The following is an 18194-nucleotide window of genomic DNA, read 5'->3' as shown; positions in this document are numbered from 1 at the left end:
GAAGGGGTGAACAACTGCTCCTGCCGAACACCCGGGGATGTGGCACGTAGGTCTGTGGGGCTCTCGGCGAGGATCTCTGAGGAACCTTCTAGGTTTGTCCCCAGTTTTGGGGCCCTTATGACAGGAAAGATGTTGAGGAGCTGGAGCGTGTCCGAGGGACGTTGAGGGGCTGGAACGTGTCCAGACAAGAGCAATGCAGCTGGTGAGGGAAAGGTCAACGGAGCTGGTGAGGGATCTGGAGATTAAGTCTTACGAGGAGAGGCTGAGGGAGCTGGGGGTGTTCAGTCTGGAGAAAAGGAGGCTGAGGGGAGACCTTATTGCTCTCTCCAACTCCCTGAAAGGAGTCCCAGTCATAATCCCTTATTGCTCTCTCCAACTCCCTGAAGGGAATCCCAGTCACAATCTAGTATTTATTTCAAGTCTTTAAAAATAACCTAATAACTGATGGAGCAAGGAAGAGGTGGCAGGAAAAGTACTCGGTTTGGTCCTAAAATGGATAAATTACAAAAAGGCTTGAGTGTAACGGCTGCTTATTGCCAGGGACCTTTGCCGTTCTTACGATGGTGTAACTTTTCATCTCGGGTCCCAATTTTCAGCATTTCCTGATGAAAGATGGAATTAAACTGGCATCTGCGTTGCTGCTTGGAATTGTCTGCAATGAGGCTTTACTCCTGTATTTTTTCCTCCTCAGCACTTGCACCCTCCTCCATCTCCAACCTGGGGTTGGAAACCTGCAGCCGGCGCTGGATAAAGCTTCTGGAGGGTGGCACCAGGGCAGGAGATGGCACGTGGGCGATTCAGAGCCACTACTCAGTGTCTGGGGAGCAGGAACTATAAAGGGGGGTGTTGGTGCCAAGTCTGGGTGGTACCGAGGGCAGTGGGAGGCTTGGGGGCCGAGCCTCAGGAGGATCCTGCCTGGGTCACCCTGCCTTGGTGACACCCTGATGGCTGCCTGCAGGGCAGATGGGTGGTGATGGGCAGCGTTGTTGACATGGGTTTTTTTCATGGTGGAAGGCTCAGAGTGAGGAAACACCAATTCCTTGGGGTGTTTCTGAATACTTGGGGGCCGAGCCTCAGGAGGATCCTGCCTGGGTCACCCTGCCTTGGTGACACCCTGATGGCTGCCTGCAGGGCAGATGGGTGGTGATGGGCAGCGTTGTTGACATGGGTTTTTTTCATGGTGGAAGGCTCAGAGTGAGGAAACACCAATTCCTTGGGGTGTTTCTGAATATATAACAGTGCCCCTGTACTCAGCACTGGGGAGGCCACACCTCGAGGATTGTGTCCAGTTCTGGGCACCTCAATACAAGAGAGAACTCGAGGTGCTGGAGCGAGTGCAGAGGAGGGCAACGAAACTAGTGAAGGGCCTAGAAGACAAATCATATGAAGAGCAGCTGAAGGAGCTGGGGCTGTTTAGTGTGAGGAAGAGGAGGCTGAGGGGAGACCTCATCACTCTCTTCAACTACTTGAAAGGACACTGCAGAGAGGTTGGTGCTGGTCTCTTCTCACAGGTAATTAACAATAGAACGAGAGGGAACGGCTTCAAGCTCCAACAGGGGAGGGTTAGACTGAACATTAGGAAGGAATTTTTCACTGAAAGAGTGGTCGGGCATTGGAACAGGCTGCCCAGGGAGGGGGGGGAGTCCCCATCCCTGGCTGTGTTTAAGGGCCGTTTAGATGCAGTGCTGAGGGACATGGTGTAGGGGAGGACTTTGTAGAGTAGGGGAGATGGTTGGACTCGATGATCCCAAGGGTCTCTTCCAACCTGAATGATTCTATGATTCTATAAACTGAGCGGTGCCGCTGACCTGTGCTGGGGCTGGTGGGAAGTTTCTCACAAGTGGGTTTCCAGGCTGGTCTCTGGACCGATGCTCCCGTGTGAGGTGGGTTCTCTCGGGGTATGAAATGGGTTCTCCGAGCCCCTCGTGGCTGCAGGAGCTGCCCTCCCACCTGGGCATGGCTCTGGCTCTCCGTGGGCACGTTTCTCCCTGCCCAGGTTGGTAACCACCCCCCATAAATTGAAACTCACGTGGCTCCTTTTGGTAAATGCAAAATTGGATTCTTTTATATATTATTTTTTTCCCTTTACTACACAGCTTGTTTAGCTTCCAGATGGCAAACCAACAGGAAGTAATGGAAGTGCAACATAGTTTTGTTATAATGGATATGTAAACGTGATATTTATTCACTGCGATAGACTGCTGTGAACCATATTCCAGCAGTAACCTTTTAAATCCATCACTTGGCTGCACATAAGGGTGGCCTAAAAGGGACTTGTATGGAATTATTACTTTTTTTTTTCTTCTGGAGGTTTTTTTTTTTAATCATTGAAAAGAAAGGAGAATGCTTTCCATTTTTTGCCTTCATGTCCAATTCTATGATTCTATAAACTGAGCGGTGCCGCTGACCTGTGCTGGGGCTGGTGGGAAGTTTCTCACAAGTGGGTTTCCAGGCTGGTCTCTGGACCGATGCTCCCGTGTGAGGTGGGTTCTCTCGGGGTATGAAATGGGTTCTCCGAGCCCCTCGTGGCTGCAGGAGCTGCCCTCCCACCTGGGCATGGCTCTGGCTCTCCGTGGGCACGTTTCTCCCTGCCCAGGTTGGTAATCGCCCCCCATAAATTGAAACTCACGTGGCTCCTTTTGGTAAATGCAAAATTGGATTCTTTTATATATTATTTTTTTCCCTTTACTACACAGCTTGTTTAGCTTCCAGATGGCAAACCAACAGGAAGTAATGGAAGTGCAACATAGTTTTGTTATAATGGATATGTAAACGTGATATTTATTCACTGCGATAGACTGCTGTGAACCATATTCCAGCAGTAACCTTTTAAATCCATCACTTGGCTGCACATAAGGGTGGCCTAAAAGGGACTTGTATGGAATTATTACTTTTTTTTTTCTTCTGGAGGTTTTTTTTTTTTAATCATTGAAAAGAAAGGAGAATGCTTTCCATTTTTTACCTTCATGTCCAAAGTGGGAAATGTCAGAAAATCTGCAGAGATTTGTGTGTGTTGGGTGTTTCCACACTGAATGCCTTTGTAGTGTTCTCTGAGGGGTCTGAAAGTGTCTCTGATCAGATGACTTCCCATGAATTTCCCCAAACCCAGTTGATTCAGCCATATTTAGGAGCTACATCACGTACTTGGAGCTGCTCTTCCTCCCCTGTGTCACGCTCCACCCCAGGGCTGAGCACAGCCGTGTCCTCTGCCCTTCCCGTGGGTTCCTGACTCCGGCATCACCCGAGGCCCCAGAGTGGAAATATCCCGTGTGGCCAGAGCCCGTGTCCCGGGGACAGACGTGGGGTGTGGGGGCACCAGTACCAGCCCCATGGGGGCTTTCCCTCTTGTTCTTGGCTGTTTCTCAGCGTATTTTTGGCCGAGAGGAAGAACTGGTGCCTGATTTGTGGTTCAAACCGTTGCCATTTCCCTGTATCACTAAATCCTAATTGCTCAGTGGGAAGTGATTGGACGTTAACAATTAAACACCCAAAACCGTTGCCATTTCCCTGTATCACTAAATCCTAATTGCTCGGTGGGGAGTGATTGGATATTTAATTAAATGCCCGTGTGGGTTCCAGCGAGGAGCAGCACCGCGGCGCTCGCCCTGCAGAGTGAGGGAGGGTTTGCCCCCAGTGACAGTAAAACTGGGTTTTATTGAATTGCATCAAATCTTTAGTGTCCCAGTATTGATGCCTTTCCCCGAGACGGGGGGTTTGGCTGCTTTCGAGGTGACACTGCCCAGGGCTCCCCACACGGTCCCCGTGACACCTCGGTGGCCACATGGAGTGAAGGCTGAGCCAGTAGAAGGGCCAGTGCCTTCTCCCTGCACTGACAGCCTTTAATCTGAAGATTAATCTAATCTTGGTGGCAGAATCAATATTTACAAGATTTTTTCCCAATTTGTGCTATTCTTTTTATGTAAAAAAACACTATTTCTGTTGCTCCATTTGAGGTAGGAACAAGCCTGATATATTCCATGAGCTTCCCGTGACTGAAAGAAGTGAGATTTAAAGGTGAGCATTAGACAATTTCCTGCTGAAACTGTCGTGACGTGAGTGTCTCACACCGTATTTCATACAAATAAACAAGTATTATCTATTATTTTTTTCTGAATTTCCATTAACATTCTTTTCTGAAAGAGTAAACATGCTTTTGTAGTTTGGTTTTTTTTTAGAAGAAACTGATGAAATTGAGTAAAATGTATTTTTTTGATGGAGAATCATGAAAATACGGGTATTATCTATTATTTTTTCCTGAATTTCCATTAACATTCTTTTCTGAAAGAGTAAACATGCTTTTGTAGTTTGGTTTTTTTTTAGAAGAAACTGATGAAATGGGGTAAAATGTTTTTTTTTTTGATGGAGACTCATGAAAATACAGTGTGTGTGTATATATATGTATTTCTATACCACTCCATGAAGTAACTGACCATTTTTCTGACCCGCCTCCCTGTGTTTTGAGCTGGTAGATGTACAAATACAGCAGCTGACATTAGTTTTTTGCTGTAACTTTCCCTCTATCATGAAAATACGGGGTGTGTGTATATATATGTATTTCTATACCACTCCATGAAGTAACTGACCATTTTTCTGACCCGCCTCCCTGTGTTTTGAGCTGGTAGATGTACAAATACAGCAGCTGACATTAGTTTTTTGCTGTAACTTTCCCTCTGGGCTGGCTTTGCAGCAGAAGTCAGAGTGTGCAGAAGTCAGGCTCTTCCAATTTTGAGACTGCACCGTCAACTTTTAGCACAATGGAAAGAAATATAAATAGTATTCAGTCAATTAGAGCGTCTTCTTATCTCAAGAGCATTTAAACTGTAACCAGGAAATAGTAGCTCCCTGCACATAATACATTTCTAATTGCTCGAAAACATTTAAACCCCCTTTCAGATGTAGATTTTAGGAACAAGTACCTCATGGGGACAGACTCCAGTGTTGCCAAGTAGTCAGGGCTGACACGATGAAATACGGGCTGTAATTCTGTGGCTTCTGCTGGGTGGGGAAAAATAACCAAGCGTTTGTTGTGCAGTCTCCAAATTCCAATAAAGCCTTATCTCTAGCGCCTTTTCCTCTATTATGCAGTATTTGTGTTGGGCAATTAGCTAAAGCAGACACTTATTTTCACTTTCCATTAATTTGCAGCTAATGGTGTCTCCCAGAGTTAACATTAGCTTTAGCAAATGATGATGCATTGCAGAAGTTTGAGCCATCCCACTCCTTTTTACAGCATTTCTACCCCAGCCCCGACGTCCTGGGGTCACCTTTGCTCCAAGAGAGTCCCCGAGTGAAGGACCATCCCCTTTCCAGCAGGGAAGAGCCTGGGAAGAGCCTGGCTCTGCCTCTGAGCCTCCCAGCGGGTACCAGGATGTCCACTGAGATGCCCCATGTCACGAGGGGTGACTCATGTGGAGGGTGGGGGAAGAACATACGGATTTTGGTAGTTGGGCTGATGTGATGTATGGAGAGACAACGGGTAATTTCGTGGTGTATCTTTGCTTCTTCCGGCGTAGAAATCTGTCATTTTCTATAGGCTCACATTTTGTAGCTGTAACGTTTTTTCCCAAGGGTCTTAGGAACTTCTCTTAGGAACTATACTAGAATTATTGAGAGACTTTTTCCATTTTCACATTTTTATTTTAACAATTTTTTTTTTCAAGAAAACCACAAAGCCCCATAGTGGTGGTGATTGCTACCCTTTCGTTGACCACTGCAAAAATCGGTGGCTGCTCTCAGCGTTTTTATATTAATCTGGCAAAGAAATTAATTTTTTTTTTTTAAAGTTTTTCAAAACTTAGAGAAAATGAATGGGCTTCTGCAAAGGCGGCTCAGGCTGGGTGCTGCTGGGCAGGTGAAGGCTCTCAGAGATGCTCCTCTTCCTCTCAGCCCATTTCCCACCCCCTGCCCAGGGACCCCCCAGCAGCTCCACTCCCTGGCCCCGGGCTGGGCTTACAGATCGCTACTGTAAAACACGTGGAGACCATGCCAATCCACTATTTATGCCTCTATCATTAATTAATCTTCCCATGGGTTTCCTTTCGGGAATGCCTGCGCCTGGGATGGTGCCGCGGTTTTTATGGCAAAAGTCTGAAACTCGGGGCTGTGACTGTGATTTCTTATTCAGTGGGTGCAGTTCAAAGCTCTTCTCTATTGAATTATGTCTCAATAGAGACATCAGAAAAATATTTTTCTTTGTAGTTTTGTAACTCTCGTTATGAAAGCCTTTCTACTGGCTTGAATTTATATGGAAAATGAATTCTAATCAACAGCAACTAATTGGCAAGAGCGTAGCGTGGCCCTGCAAGGTTTGACTCAGCCTTATCCACACTCGGGCTGGAAATTAGCAATTTTAAAGGAGGTTTCCAAAGTAAGGAAAGTGTCTCTTTACGGGAGGAGAAGAGGGTGTCTCTGGGCTGTGGGGGGTGGGAAATGGAATGGAGGTTATCCAGGGGACAGTGACTGCGGTGCCCGTCACCAGGGCATTTAACCACTCTCGAGACCCTCCTCACCTTCTTGGTATCTGCTGTGGGCAGAATTCAAGGTGCAAACTGTACCAAGACCAACGTTCTGGCACTTAGATTAATTTAATAGAACAAACCCAGCTTCTGGAGGCATATTTTCAGTCGCTCCCACCTGAGGCATCGCCTACACGATGGACCCTTAATTTGACTTGGGTGAGGTTCTGATAGTTGAGGTTTGGGCAGGGTCCTGTCTCACTGCTGCTGCCTTGGATTAAATCCTGGGTTATGGTTACGATGTTCCTCCCCTTTCCTCCACAGAGATGCACCTGAAATGGCTACTTTAATGTGTGCAACCCCCCTGGGGAATGGAGACAAGAGGGATTTGCTGGTGTAAAGGTACATATTTCACATTTTGCTTTGTTGGGGGGTGGGAAATGGAATGGAGGTTATCCAGGGGACAGTGACTGCGGTGCCCGTCACCAGGGCATTTAACCACTCTCGAGACCCTCCTCACCTTCTTGGTATCTGCTGTGGGCAGAATTCAAGGTGCAAACTGTACCAAGACCAACGTTCTGGCACTTAGATTAATTTAATAGAACAAACCCAGCTTCTGGAGGCATATTTTCAGTCACTCCCACCTGAGGCATCGCCTACACGAGGACAAGCTGGACCCTTAATTTGACTTGGGTGAGGTTCTGATCTTGGTATCTGCTGTGGGCAGAATTCAAGGTGCAAACTGTACCAAGACCAACGTTCTGGCACTTAGAATCTAATTTAATAGAACAAACCCAGCTTCTGGAGGCATATTTTCAGTCGCTCCCACCTGAGGCATCGCCTACACGATGGACCCTTAATTTGACTTGGGTGAGGTTCTGATAGTTGAGGTTTGGGCAGGGTCCTGTCTCACTGCTGCTGCCTTGGATTAAATCCTGGGTTATGGTTACGATGTTCCTCCCCTTTCCTCCACAGAGATGCACCTGAAATGGCTACTTTAATGTGTGCAACCCCCCTGGGGAATGGAGACAAGAGGGATTTGCTGGTGTAAAGGTACATATTTCACATTTTGCTTTGTGATGCTCTCTGCTGACAGAACCTGGAAGCAGTTCTGCTCTTGCCCAATGCCTTATTTCCTGGTACTCGTTCTTCTGATAGTTGAGGTTTGGGCAGGGTCCTGTCTCACTGCTGCTGCCTTGGATTAAATCCTGGGTTATGGTTACGATGTTCCTCCCCTTTCCTCCACAGAGATGCACCTGAAATGGCTACTTTAATGTGTGCAACCCCCCTGGGGAATGGAGACAAGAGGGATTTGCTGGTGTAAAGGTACATATTTCACATTTTGCTTTGTGATGCTCTCTGCTGACAGAACCTGGAAGCAGTTCTGCTCTTGCCCAATGCCTTATTTCCTGGTACTCGTTCTTCTACTTGTTCTTCCACTCGTTCTGCTTTGTCACTCTTTCCCCCCATTTTTCCTAGATACATTGTGGGGTGTTTTTCAAACCAATCTCAGTGCACACCCTTTCCTCCACAGAGATGCACCTGAAATGGCCACTTTAATGTGTGCAGCCCCCCCAGGGAACGGAGACAAGAGGGATTTGCTGGTGTAAGGGTACATATCTCACGTTTTGCTTTGCTACACGATGGACCCTTAATTTGACTTGGGTGAGGTTCTGATAGTTGAGGTTTGGGCAGGGTCCTGTCTCACTGCTGCTGCCTTGGATTAAATCCTGGGTTATGGTTACGATGTTCCTCCCCTTTCCTCCACAGAGATGCACCTGAAATGGCTACTTTAATGTGTGCAACCCCCCTGGGGAATGGAGACAAGAGGGATTTGCTGGTGTAAAGGTACATATTTCACATTTTGCTTTGTGATGCTCTCTGCTGACAGAACCTGGAAGCAGTTCTGCTCTTGCCCAATGCCTTATTTCCTGGTACTCGTTCTTCTACTTGTTCTTCCACTCGTTCTGCTTTGTCACTCTTTCCCCCCATTTTTCCTAGATACATTGTGGGGTGTTTTTCAAACCAATCTCAGTGCACACCTGCACAGCCCTGGAGGTGCTGGTGTCCTCCCTCTGGTCAGAAATCTGCCTCCTGCTCTGCAGAGCAGCCGTGGGTTTCTCATTGCTATAAACCCAGTAAAATTTAATTTTAAAATTCTATGTCCTTAAGTTGGAAACGTGTTTCTTTCTAGAACCCCCATCTACCTTGTTTCTGTAATTTTTCTCTCTAAAATCCTATGGCGTGCTCGAGACCTGAAGAAGACATTCAAGGTGTTTGTTGAATTTGAACTTCGCTGTGCTTCTCCGATCCCAGTTAAAATCCCGATGATACACTAATTTAACAAATCTCCTAATTTTCAAAGCTTGTTTTTAGCACCCTCTAGAAGTACCTCGTGCTGTTGCTCCTTTTGCACTGGGTTTCTTGGTCTCCCTTCTTTCTGACAGCCACAGAAATGCAGTCCAAGGTAGATTAAGATGAGGTGATTTTAAGGACTTGTGAAAGCTCCGGCAGCCCCAGCTAAAACCGCATCCGAGAAAGGACCAAGCGACACCAACACGTGAAGCCCCTGAAAAAGCCTGGAAGCAAAACAGCCATAATTAAAACCTGAAAGCAACGACTTCATAAAAGAAGTAAACGAAGAGGCGGGCTCTTTGGTAAACGATGATCTAAAAAAAGCGTTCTGGGTCGTGAGACCTCATTTTGAATGTATTCATTAAATAATATCTGAATCATTTAACAGTTTGAACCCTACTGCACTGCTGATATCTTCAGGGGATTGTGTTTTCCCCCCCCCTACCAGTAACAAAGCAGCCTTTGTTCTGCCCTGTGCTGGGGCTGTGCCGGGGGTATTAGTGGGAAACCCGATCGCCTGACGTCGCCCCGAGTCCCCCAGCACAATGTGAGGCGTCTGCAGCCGGGATTAAATCAGGCCTTTTGTGGGGAGATGCTGAGGGGCCCTGTGATGCGGGAGAAGCCATGGTTATGGATGGCAGGAGATTTATTTTAACCCTTTGTGCCCGTGGTGGGGATGTTTGTGGGGAGATGGTGGCCGGCGCGGCGCCTGTGGGTACCAGTCACTGGTGCATCCGAGCGATTCCTGGTGAAACAGCAAATAATGCCCTGTGTGGAGGGGGTGGAATCCAGCCCCGTGTGAAGACCCAGGCCCCCCAGGGCTGGGGGGTGTATAGGCAGCTCCCTGCAACCCTGGCCCCCCTCTGCTGGGCTCCCAGCCCTGCCCAGCCTGATGGGGATGGCTGCGGGGGTCCGCGGTGCCACCATGTCCTGCTGCCAGACCCAGCGCCCGCTGCTGCTCCGATGGCTCTTCTGTTCTTGTTGGGAGAAACCCTTTGTATTTTTAAACTGGACAAATCAGGACCAGGAGCCAAGGTTTGCCAGTGGCTCAGAAATCTGAGTTGTAAAATCTTGTGGGGTAACGTGATGAATAATAAATACAGGAGTATCTTAATTTGCTGAGCGGCTTTGAATTCTGGGCACCACGTTCTCAAGCGTTCCTCTCACCCACAGGGACCTGCAGCTTCCTCTGCAGCCAGGACCAGAGGGTTGGGATCGCTGGAGCACCAGGAACAAGAGTGTTACCAAAGCCCCCGAGTGCTGGTGGAGGGAATGTGCTGGCAGCGTTCACCGGGCACAGGAGGAGAGTGAAAAGTGCTCAGATGTGTGGTCCCATGGAAGGTTCTCCATAAGAGACCAGTCTGGTCCACGATGGGTGAGTTCCTGTGAAACAGTGACATCTAAAACCGCATCCAGCAGCTCCCCCTGGGCAGAAGGACACCGTCCTGTGAGGGGCAGAAGGGAAGGGCCTGTGAAGCCGGGGTGGAAAATGTCCCGGGATTTCAGGCTGTAAGAGGGAATCACTAAGGGGAACACTCTCGTGAAGAAAATTAGGGAAAATTAAGACTTTATAAAATAGCCTCTGGTTCTCTCCTTTCACAGTATTTCAATTTGTAAGATGATGAAAACTGAATTCACTCCAGTGGTTTGCTGGCGTCACCCATAGGAGCCAGGCTTTCCAGATGCTCAGAGATGCTCATTCCTGCTCCACCCACTCACATCAGTTCCCACCTGGTTGAAGTTTAAGAAAACAACAGAACAAAATCAATCGCACAAACTCTGACATAAAATCCCGAGGAGAGTTAAATACTGATTATCCAAATAGAGAGGGGCTATTTTTTATTTATGTTTCTCTGAGTGATTTTAGGAAATATAAAACTTTTACAGTTCCTGCAGCCAAACTGCTTCTTTTGTGCTGTAAACATGAGCTAATTTCTTTTTTCTTTCCCCTTCTCCAATCAAACGTCTGTCTCTTGGAGATGGGAATTTGAAGGAAAAAAAGCAAAAAGCCCATGAGGTGTCCTTTAGTACAATTATCCTAGAGTGGAAAATTGGCTTTAGCATTTCCTAGTATTTCTAAGACTAACTGCACTCTCAATGTCGTATTATTTTAGCACTATCCTGCTTTTTTAGTGATCTAAATTAGAAAAATTGAAATGTGTTCAACATGCACACTTAAGCGTCCCATGTTCTATAAAGGTTTTCACCCAACTGACATAAATGGGACCCAATACATGCTTAATTGATGCCAAAAAGTTGTCTGCAGCAATGGAAAAACATACCACTGTTGTGAAAATATCGTGATCCACACTGAGGTACCTGAAAAACCAAAGAGGAAAAATATACAGCTAAAGGTTGCAGAGAACGTAGAGAAACTCAACCAACCCACCCACCACCCAACCAACCAACCCACCACCCAACCAACCAACCCACCAACCACCCCACTGACCTGGCAGAGGAAACAAACGGGAAAATCTTTGTGAAAGGCTGAGTTTTGAAATCGCTGCCAATCTCATCTGGAATCGACTGGGAGAGTTTTACTCCCTTCGCTCTTATTATTCCGTTATGCATTTTTCTTAAAAATGGGAAGCAGTCAAGTGTCTGAAGGAATTTGGTTCAAGCTTTCCAGAAAACAACATTGTTGGCAAAACTAAGCCTGAAATATTTACAGGGGGAAGGTGAACTTTCCAGAAGCCGAATGCAGATGGGGTTGTAGGGGTGAAATTGTCGTTAATCTCAAAGTAGTCACCTCCAGAGGTTCAAGCAGGGCAGGACAAGGAGGGACAGAGGAGGTGGGATCCCAGGACATCTTCACATGCTGCCTTTCAGTGGTGTGACTGTCCCTGGAGCAAACCCCTCGAGAGACCACCAGACCCCCGTGTGACACAGCCCTTCGCCTGCAGCTGCTCCGGCCGCTGTGGGGCCCAGGGAGCCAGAAAAGAGCCTTTCTGTACCCAAAACTCCCTGCTGTTCTTGGGAACTAAAGCAGGTGCACACCAATAAACAGCATCTCCCCTGGAGGAATTCCTTCCCTCGTGATCCTGCTCCGCAGTCACCGCACTGTTGAGCTCATCTAAGGATTTTACATATTTCCCTTCCAAGTGGGAAGGGAATATATACACACACATATATATGTTTGCTGTAATTTTGGGCGGGAGGAGATGCAATGGTTTCCTAGTTGGGGGAAAGGCAGAAAAGAGAAAAACCTTTCCAGCAGTGTCAGCTACCAGGCTTTGGAGACCTGTCCTTCAAAAATATTCAGATTCCTTCTGCCGAATAGCCCTGCCAGGAGCAGAAATCGCTGCCAAGAAAAACCGATCAGCTTTTATTTATTTTATTATTATTTTTTTTTTACAAAGTGACTGTTGGGAGCCCACGCTCTGAGGACGGGACCCGTGGCTTTGGCTGGTAGGCGACGTGGAGCAGCAACCAAATGCTTTTTCGCATTGTTCCAGATGGCCAGGCTACCAAAGGCTATTTAGTAGCTAAAATTTATCTACCTGAAGCCTGACGTCTTAATGAAACGGCATCTTTGTAGAGCTGGGAGGTATAAACGCCACGGAAAAGGACAATGTGGTTTTGCTGGGTGGAAGGGTTGAAAGGCTCCTCGCTAAGGGCTAGTGGGGCTGGAGTTTTTCTAGCATATGGGCTTGTTTTGTACAGTTTATGTGGTGGTTTCTTCGTTAGATTCTCAGTGGTAATGAGCCCACACAGTTGATTGCTGCAGGCAGGAAAAAAGAAAAAAAAAAATCATTCTGAATAGGTTTGCTGAATAATTATGAACTGAGCTGAACTCTTACATTTGCTTACTAATTGTATGGTTCGTGATGTTTTATGTATGATGCATTCATTTTGTTAAAAAGGAATTTTTTTTTTTATTTTTTTTTTTTGCTGAGCAGCAACTTTTCTCAGTGCAAGTTGAACTGGCAGAGGGGAAAGGGCTGAATTCAAGTCTGATGAATTGATGTTGTTTGAATTATTATTATTATTTAAAAAAAAAACCACAAAACCAAACCCATCCACCCCACCATTTGGTTTTCAGGGCTTGCAATCCGAAACCCAAAATTGTGCTATTGTCCTGAGAGTCGAAACAAATGAATCCCCTCGACTTTGGATTTGGCAGGAGCAATTACTATTGTTAATTTAGAAAATAATCCCCTGCAGCTACGACTATTTAAATAATGCCTTTCCCTGGTTTCCCCCAAGATGACCAAAACCCAGAGACTGAAAGTAAAAATATGGTTTGTAAAAGACTTTTCACTGCTCGATACAATTTGAGAGAGGTTTCCTTCCACCCGGCAGGGCCACCGGGACCCTTTGTGACCCAAGTGCTCCCGACGGTGCCGGTCCTGGCCCGGGGACACCCCATCTCCAGCTGCTCCCCAGCACTGCACCGAGAGCTGGGAGGTGCCAGGGGTGTTGGTGGGTTCATCCCGGAGCACATTCCGAGTCAGAAACCAGGGACGAGGTGTCTCCTGACCTTTAACAGCGCCGGTTTGCGCCAGGCGGCTGCGGGACGCTGCAGCTGGTACAGCACCTTCCCGCTTCCATCAGCTCACTGGTCTCGCTGTCAAAATATTTAGGCTGATATTATTCCCATATTTGTCATCGGCCAGTTATAAACTGCTCCCGAGCCGCAGCCGGGCAGCGCTGCTGGCCAGTTACCGCGCTGAAACTTTCAGTCCTAAAACTTGCTCCTGGCAGGTAGCTCTGTCCAGGCCAGCAGTGGAGGAGCAGGAAAACCTTCTGGAGAAGCAGTCCAGGGAAGGACCAGCCAGAAGGGCTAGGGCTAGCCACTGTTTGGAGCATCATAGGATCACAGGATGGGGTTGGAGGGGACCTTAAAGCCCATCCAGTGTCACCCCCTGCCCTGGGCAGGGACACCTCCCACCAGCCCAGGTTGCTCCAAGCCCCCTCCAACCTGGCCTTGAACCCCTCCAGGGAATACAGTGGCACATCTCCCTGCTGGCCCGGGTAGGGACACCTGTGGATCCACCAGAAAGGAGAGAGGAGGATGAACGCTCGCCCAAATGTGTTTGAGATGGTCAGCCCATGGACCAAGGAAGTCTCCATCCCTCTGATTGTATTCTCCTTCACAGCACCATTCTGCTCCTCCAGAGAGACAGTGCTTGCTCCGACTGAGGAACAAATGGATTCTGACTATTCCAGGAAATGCAAGGTAAATCATCTATATCAGTGAAACTCTCTTTTCTGCAGTGTTTGTTCTCTTCCATGGAAGCCAAAGTTGCAGGATGTACCCATGAAATTCCTTGCTTTGGAAAAGAGCTGCCATTTCAGGGAGGCCCGAGGTCCTTTTACATCATCAAAAGTAATTCTTCTCAGCAGAAATGTCTCCTCCTCACGGGAGCTACTTTCTCCCACACCACTTGTGGGACAACTTCACCATATCCCTGGTGCAGAGAGACGAGACCATGGAGTTGTGACCAAAAAGGGGACAAATGACACCCACCTGATTGCAACAGCAACTAATTACCTCCAATAATACTCCTGACAGAGAGATTGTCCCCCTGGCACGTGGTATCTTACACAGAAAGGATCTTTTTAGGCCACCCTAGAGTGGACACAGCGCCAAAACACGGGTTCTGGCTGAGACAGGGGCAGTGTCACTTGCCCCACGTGGGTCCCTCACTGGCCCATCTGTCCCACCGAGGGCTGGTCACGTTCCTTGCCCGGGTCAGTCACCAGCCAGAGCCTCAGCCATCGTGTGACCCTGCGCTGGCAGGACGGGCATCAAAATCACAGAATCTTCTTGGTTGGAAGGGAACTTAAAGATCATGCCAATGTTGTTTTGGTTTACAATGCTCTTGTTCTGTTGCACTTACTCTTTTGGTTGGCACTCTTCAAATTCATCCAGCTTTTTTCCTCTTTATTATTATTATTTTTTTTTTAGATAATCCAGTTTTAAATCAGGTGCCATTTTGCCCAGAAATGAAAGTCACCAGAAGTTGTTTAGAGCGTGGAAAGGGCGGTTCTGGGGGGGCTGGGACAGGGGAGCCTGCAGTGCTGGGGAGTCAGCGGGACCCAGCTGATGGGTGGTGTTAATTATGTTAATTGCGTTAATCACCGTCCCGCCCTGGTGCGGGCAGCCCCGAGGTAAAGGTGTTCGCACCCGGGGAGCAGGAGGACACCCCGGTGGCCTTGTCCCGGGGACCTCCCGCCAGCGTCCCCCCCCTAGAGCCGCCCCCCCCGGCCAAGGGAGCTCGGCGGGGCGCTGGGGTGTCCGGACGGGCCGGTGAGGGTCACGGCGGGGGGGAGCCCCGGCGGGTACCGGGCACCCGGTCCCGTCCTTCCGCGGCGGGGGCTGGACACGGCCCTCAGCCCCCCCCACCGGGCCCGGCTTGCTCACCGTCGGGGCGGCCCGGCCGCGGCGGGCGCCAGGGGGCGCTGTGCCCGTTCGGAACAGCCGGCTCCGACGGCGCGCACGCAGGCGCAGAGGGAGCGCGGCGGAGGGGGAGCGGCGGGGCCGGTCCTGCCCCGCAACCTCGGAGGGGGGGGAAGCGGCGGGGCCGTCCCTGCCCCGCAGTCTCGGTGCGGGGGGAACAGCGGGGCCGGTCCTGCCCCGCAGCCTCGGCGGGGGGTTGAGCTCCGGGGCCGTCCCTACGGGCGGGCAGCCGTCGGTGCGGAGCGCTGCCGTTCTGCCGGGACAGGAGCGCAGGGAGCGGCGGTTTCCTCCCTCTTTTTCTGCTTCTTTCCTTCCCTCCCTCCCGCCGTTCCCGCAGCGAACGATCGAGCCTTTCCCTCCGTTTCTTTGTGCCGCCGTCGGGCCGCGCGTACTCCGCCTTGTGCCCCGGTGCCAGCCCCGCTCCCCGGGCCCTGCGCCCTCCTCCCACCCCCCCACCCTCTCCCCTTGTCACTTTGCTAAGTAATAATTTCCATGTCCAATTCCATTTCTTCTCTACTTCTGAAATCTCCAAGCCATCAACAAGGAGGATAGTTCACATGAAAACTAATTACACAAAATCAATATTTAATCACAGCGCAGCATCCTGATCCTGCAGAAAAAAAAATCCCTTTAAAACTCTCCTGCCATATACAAATACTTCTCGGCCGCTTATTTATAGATCTCTTTCTTTTTTTTTTTTTTTTTTTTTTTTTTTTTTTCTGGAAAAATCAAGATTTATCTTAGAACATTTTGACAGATTTGACACATCTTAGCTCTGTCTACTTGTCATAGAAGAAAGCAGCTTATTTTGGCTAATTCCACTGCTCTCTCATCACAATTCTTCCTTGTGTTGCCTGTCCAAGGCAAATGCTGAAGTCCCTACATAGGCAGTTATATTGTCATTATTGTACAACACATCTTCTTTTATGTTTAAAAAAAATGCAATGAGAGAGAAATGTCACAGACATGTCTAAAACCCTATCTTTTTCAGGACTGTTCAAGTACCAGTAACAAGAGCTCCTCTGTGAGCCATTTCCATACTGGATGAGTTCACAGTGCACTTTGATATGTGGTGCTGCACAAGCCTTTTTGTGTATCAGATGTAATTAGTGACGTGACTCACAATAATTACTCATTTTATTGAAGTGCGTTGACTGAGATCCTGCCATGAATAAATACGTAGATCGAGACCTTATCCTGTCATTTGAACCGTCTTTTTCTTCAACATATGTATTTTGTTCTTTCTGGTGCTGACTTTTCAGTGTTCTCAATAACACTCCTTAATAGAAAGAGTAGGCTCTCTCTCAAGGAAAGGCCTTTGTCGTAGGGACACAGTTTGCTGATTCACAGTGTGCCTTCTCATCTCATCTTACATTCAGATGGCAATGGCTGGAGCAGACACCGAGTTAAAAGGAGGCTGTGTGTTTTCCCCCATTCGTCCGATTACAGAGTTGGGGTCTCAGGGATGCCACTGAGGAGTGAAAAATTCTCCATTACCTGCGTGAATTGGTGTGATGTTGGATCTTCTGTCTTACTGTGAAGTGTGCAAATCAAGATAAATGCATATTTCCAGTAATGGAGTGAATGACGGTGATGAATAGAGGGTTTACAGCATCTATCCTTCCTCCCTTCCCTTCATTCCTCCATCCTTACTCAATGCAAGCTTGGTACAATTGATTTGGCATCATTACTTCATCCACCATTTCTGCTTCTTCCTGGTTTACTGAAGCTAAGACTTCAGTGTCTTTAGTGACTTCAGTATCACAGTGGAAAGACGATAAGGAAGTGATAGCTTTGCCTCTCCCATGACACTTCTCTGGAACTGGAACTCTCATGACTTTCAGATAATTTAATTTTCCTTCTTATCCTTGTGAATATAAGTCTAACTGTCTCTCCTTCAGGAAAAGTCTCTTGCTTCTTGTGTGGATGAGGTTGACAGCAGCTAGTATTTGGGGTTTTAAACTGAAAGATGGTAGATTTAGATTAGATATTAGGAGGATATTCTTTATTGTGAGGGTGTGTCACCATTCTGACACTGGAACAGGTTGGGGCGCCCTGCCTGCCCCTCGACCAGTCCCCCAACCGCGCCGCCTCCTTCCACGGGCTGCCGGCGGCCGGCTCCTCCGAGCCCCACGGCCTGGAGCAGCGGCGGCTCCCCGCGCAGGGCGGCGTGGACTCGCTGGAATACAATTACCCCGGCGACGGCCCCGCCGGCCACTTCGAGCTGCCCGTCTTCTCCCCGTCGGAGCCCGAGGGGCAGCTGCCGCACTACGGCGGCGGGCGGCAGGTGCCGGCGGGGGGCGGCTTCGCCGGGGCGCCCGCCCTGCCCCGGGCACCGGGCATGGCCGTGGCCAAGGCGCACCCGCCGCAGCAGCACGGCGTCTTCTTCGAGCGCTTCGGGGGGGCGCGGAAGATGTCGGCCGGCCTGGAGCCGGGGGCCAGCGCCAGGCACCCGCTGATGCAGCAGCAGCAGCAGCCGCCGCAGCAGCCGCCGGGCTTGCTGGCCAGACAGAACTCCTGCCCGCCAGCCATCCCTAGGCAACAGCAAACAGAAGCCAACGCTCCCAACCCCAACCTGCAGGACAATGGGCCCATAATGCAGAACCAGCATGCACAGTTTGAATACCCTATTCACAGACTGGAGAACAGGAATATGCATCCCTACACCGACCCCGTGTTTAATATGCAGCACCCTCCTCCGCAACAGCCACCAAATCAAAGACTGCAGCACTTCGATGCCCCCTACGTGAGCGTCGCCAAAAGGCCGCGCTTCGACTTCCCCGGCAACCCCGGCGTCGAGCGCTGCGCCTCCTGGGGCAGCGGCATGCACGGCCCCGCCATGGAGAGCCACCTCTCCCCGACGGCCTACCCCGGCCTGCCGGGCGAGTTCACCCCGCCGGCGCCCGAGGCCTTTGGGGGGCCGCTGCCGCACGGCGGCCCCGAGCACCCGGCGCTGGCCCAACGCCAGAACGCGGCCCTGG

The 18194-nt window shown here is 49.3% G+C and overlaps 1 protein-coding gene across 1 annotated transcript in view; it reads left to right on the top strand.

Moving 5' to 3' along the window:
* MN1 (meningioma (disrupted in balanced translocation) 1) overlaps nucleotides 1-18194 on the top strand; it is a 61340-nt gene that overhangs the window by 3304 nt on the left and 39842 nt on the right. Inside the window, exon 3 of the mRNA XM_014943159.1 lies at nucleotides 17258-18187. Within this exon, the coding sequence (XP_014798645.1) occupies nucleotides 17258-18187 (930 nt within the window). The remainder of the gene's footprint in view (nucleotides 1-17257; nucleotides 18188-18194) is intronic.

The sequence above is a fragment of the Calidris pugnax genome, unplaced genomic scaffold (assembly GCF_001431845.1).
Source record: "Calidris pugnax isolate Ruff unplaced genomic scaffold, ASM143184v1 scaffold130, whole genome shotgun sequence".
In the NCBI taxonomy this organism is placed as follows: Eukaryota; Metazoa; Chordata; class Aves; order Charadriiformes; family Scolopacidae; genus Calidris; species Calidris pugnax.
This window is presented reverse-complemented; position numbering and strand designations above follow the sequence as displayed.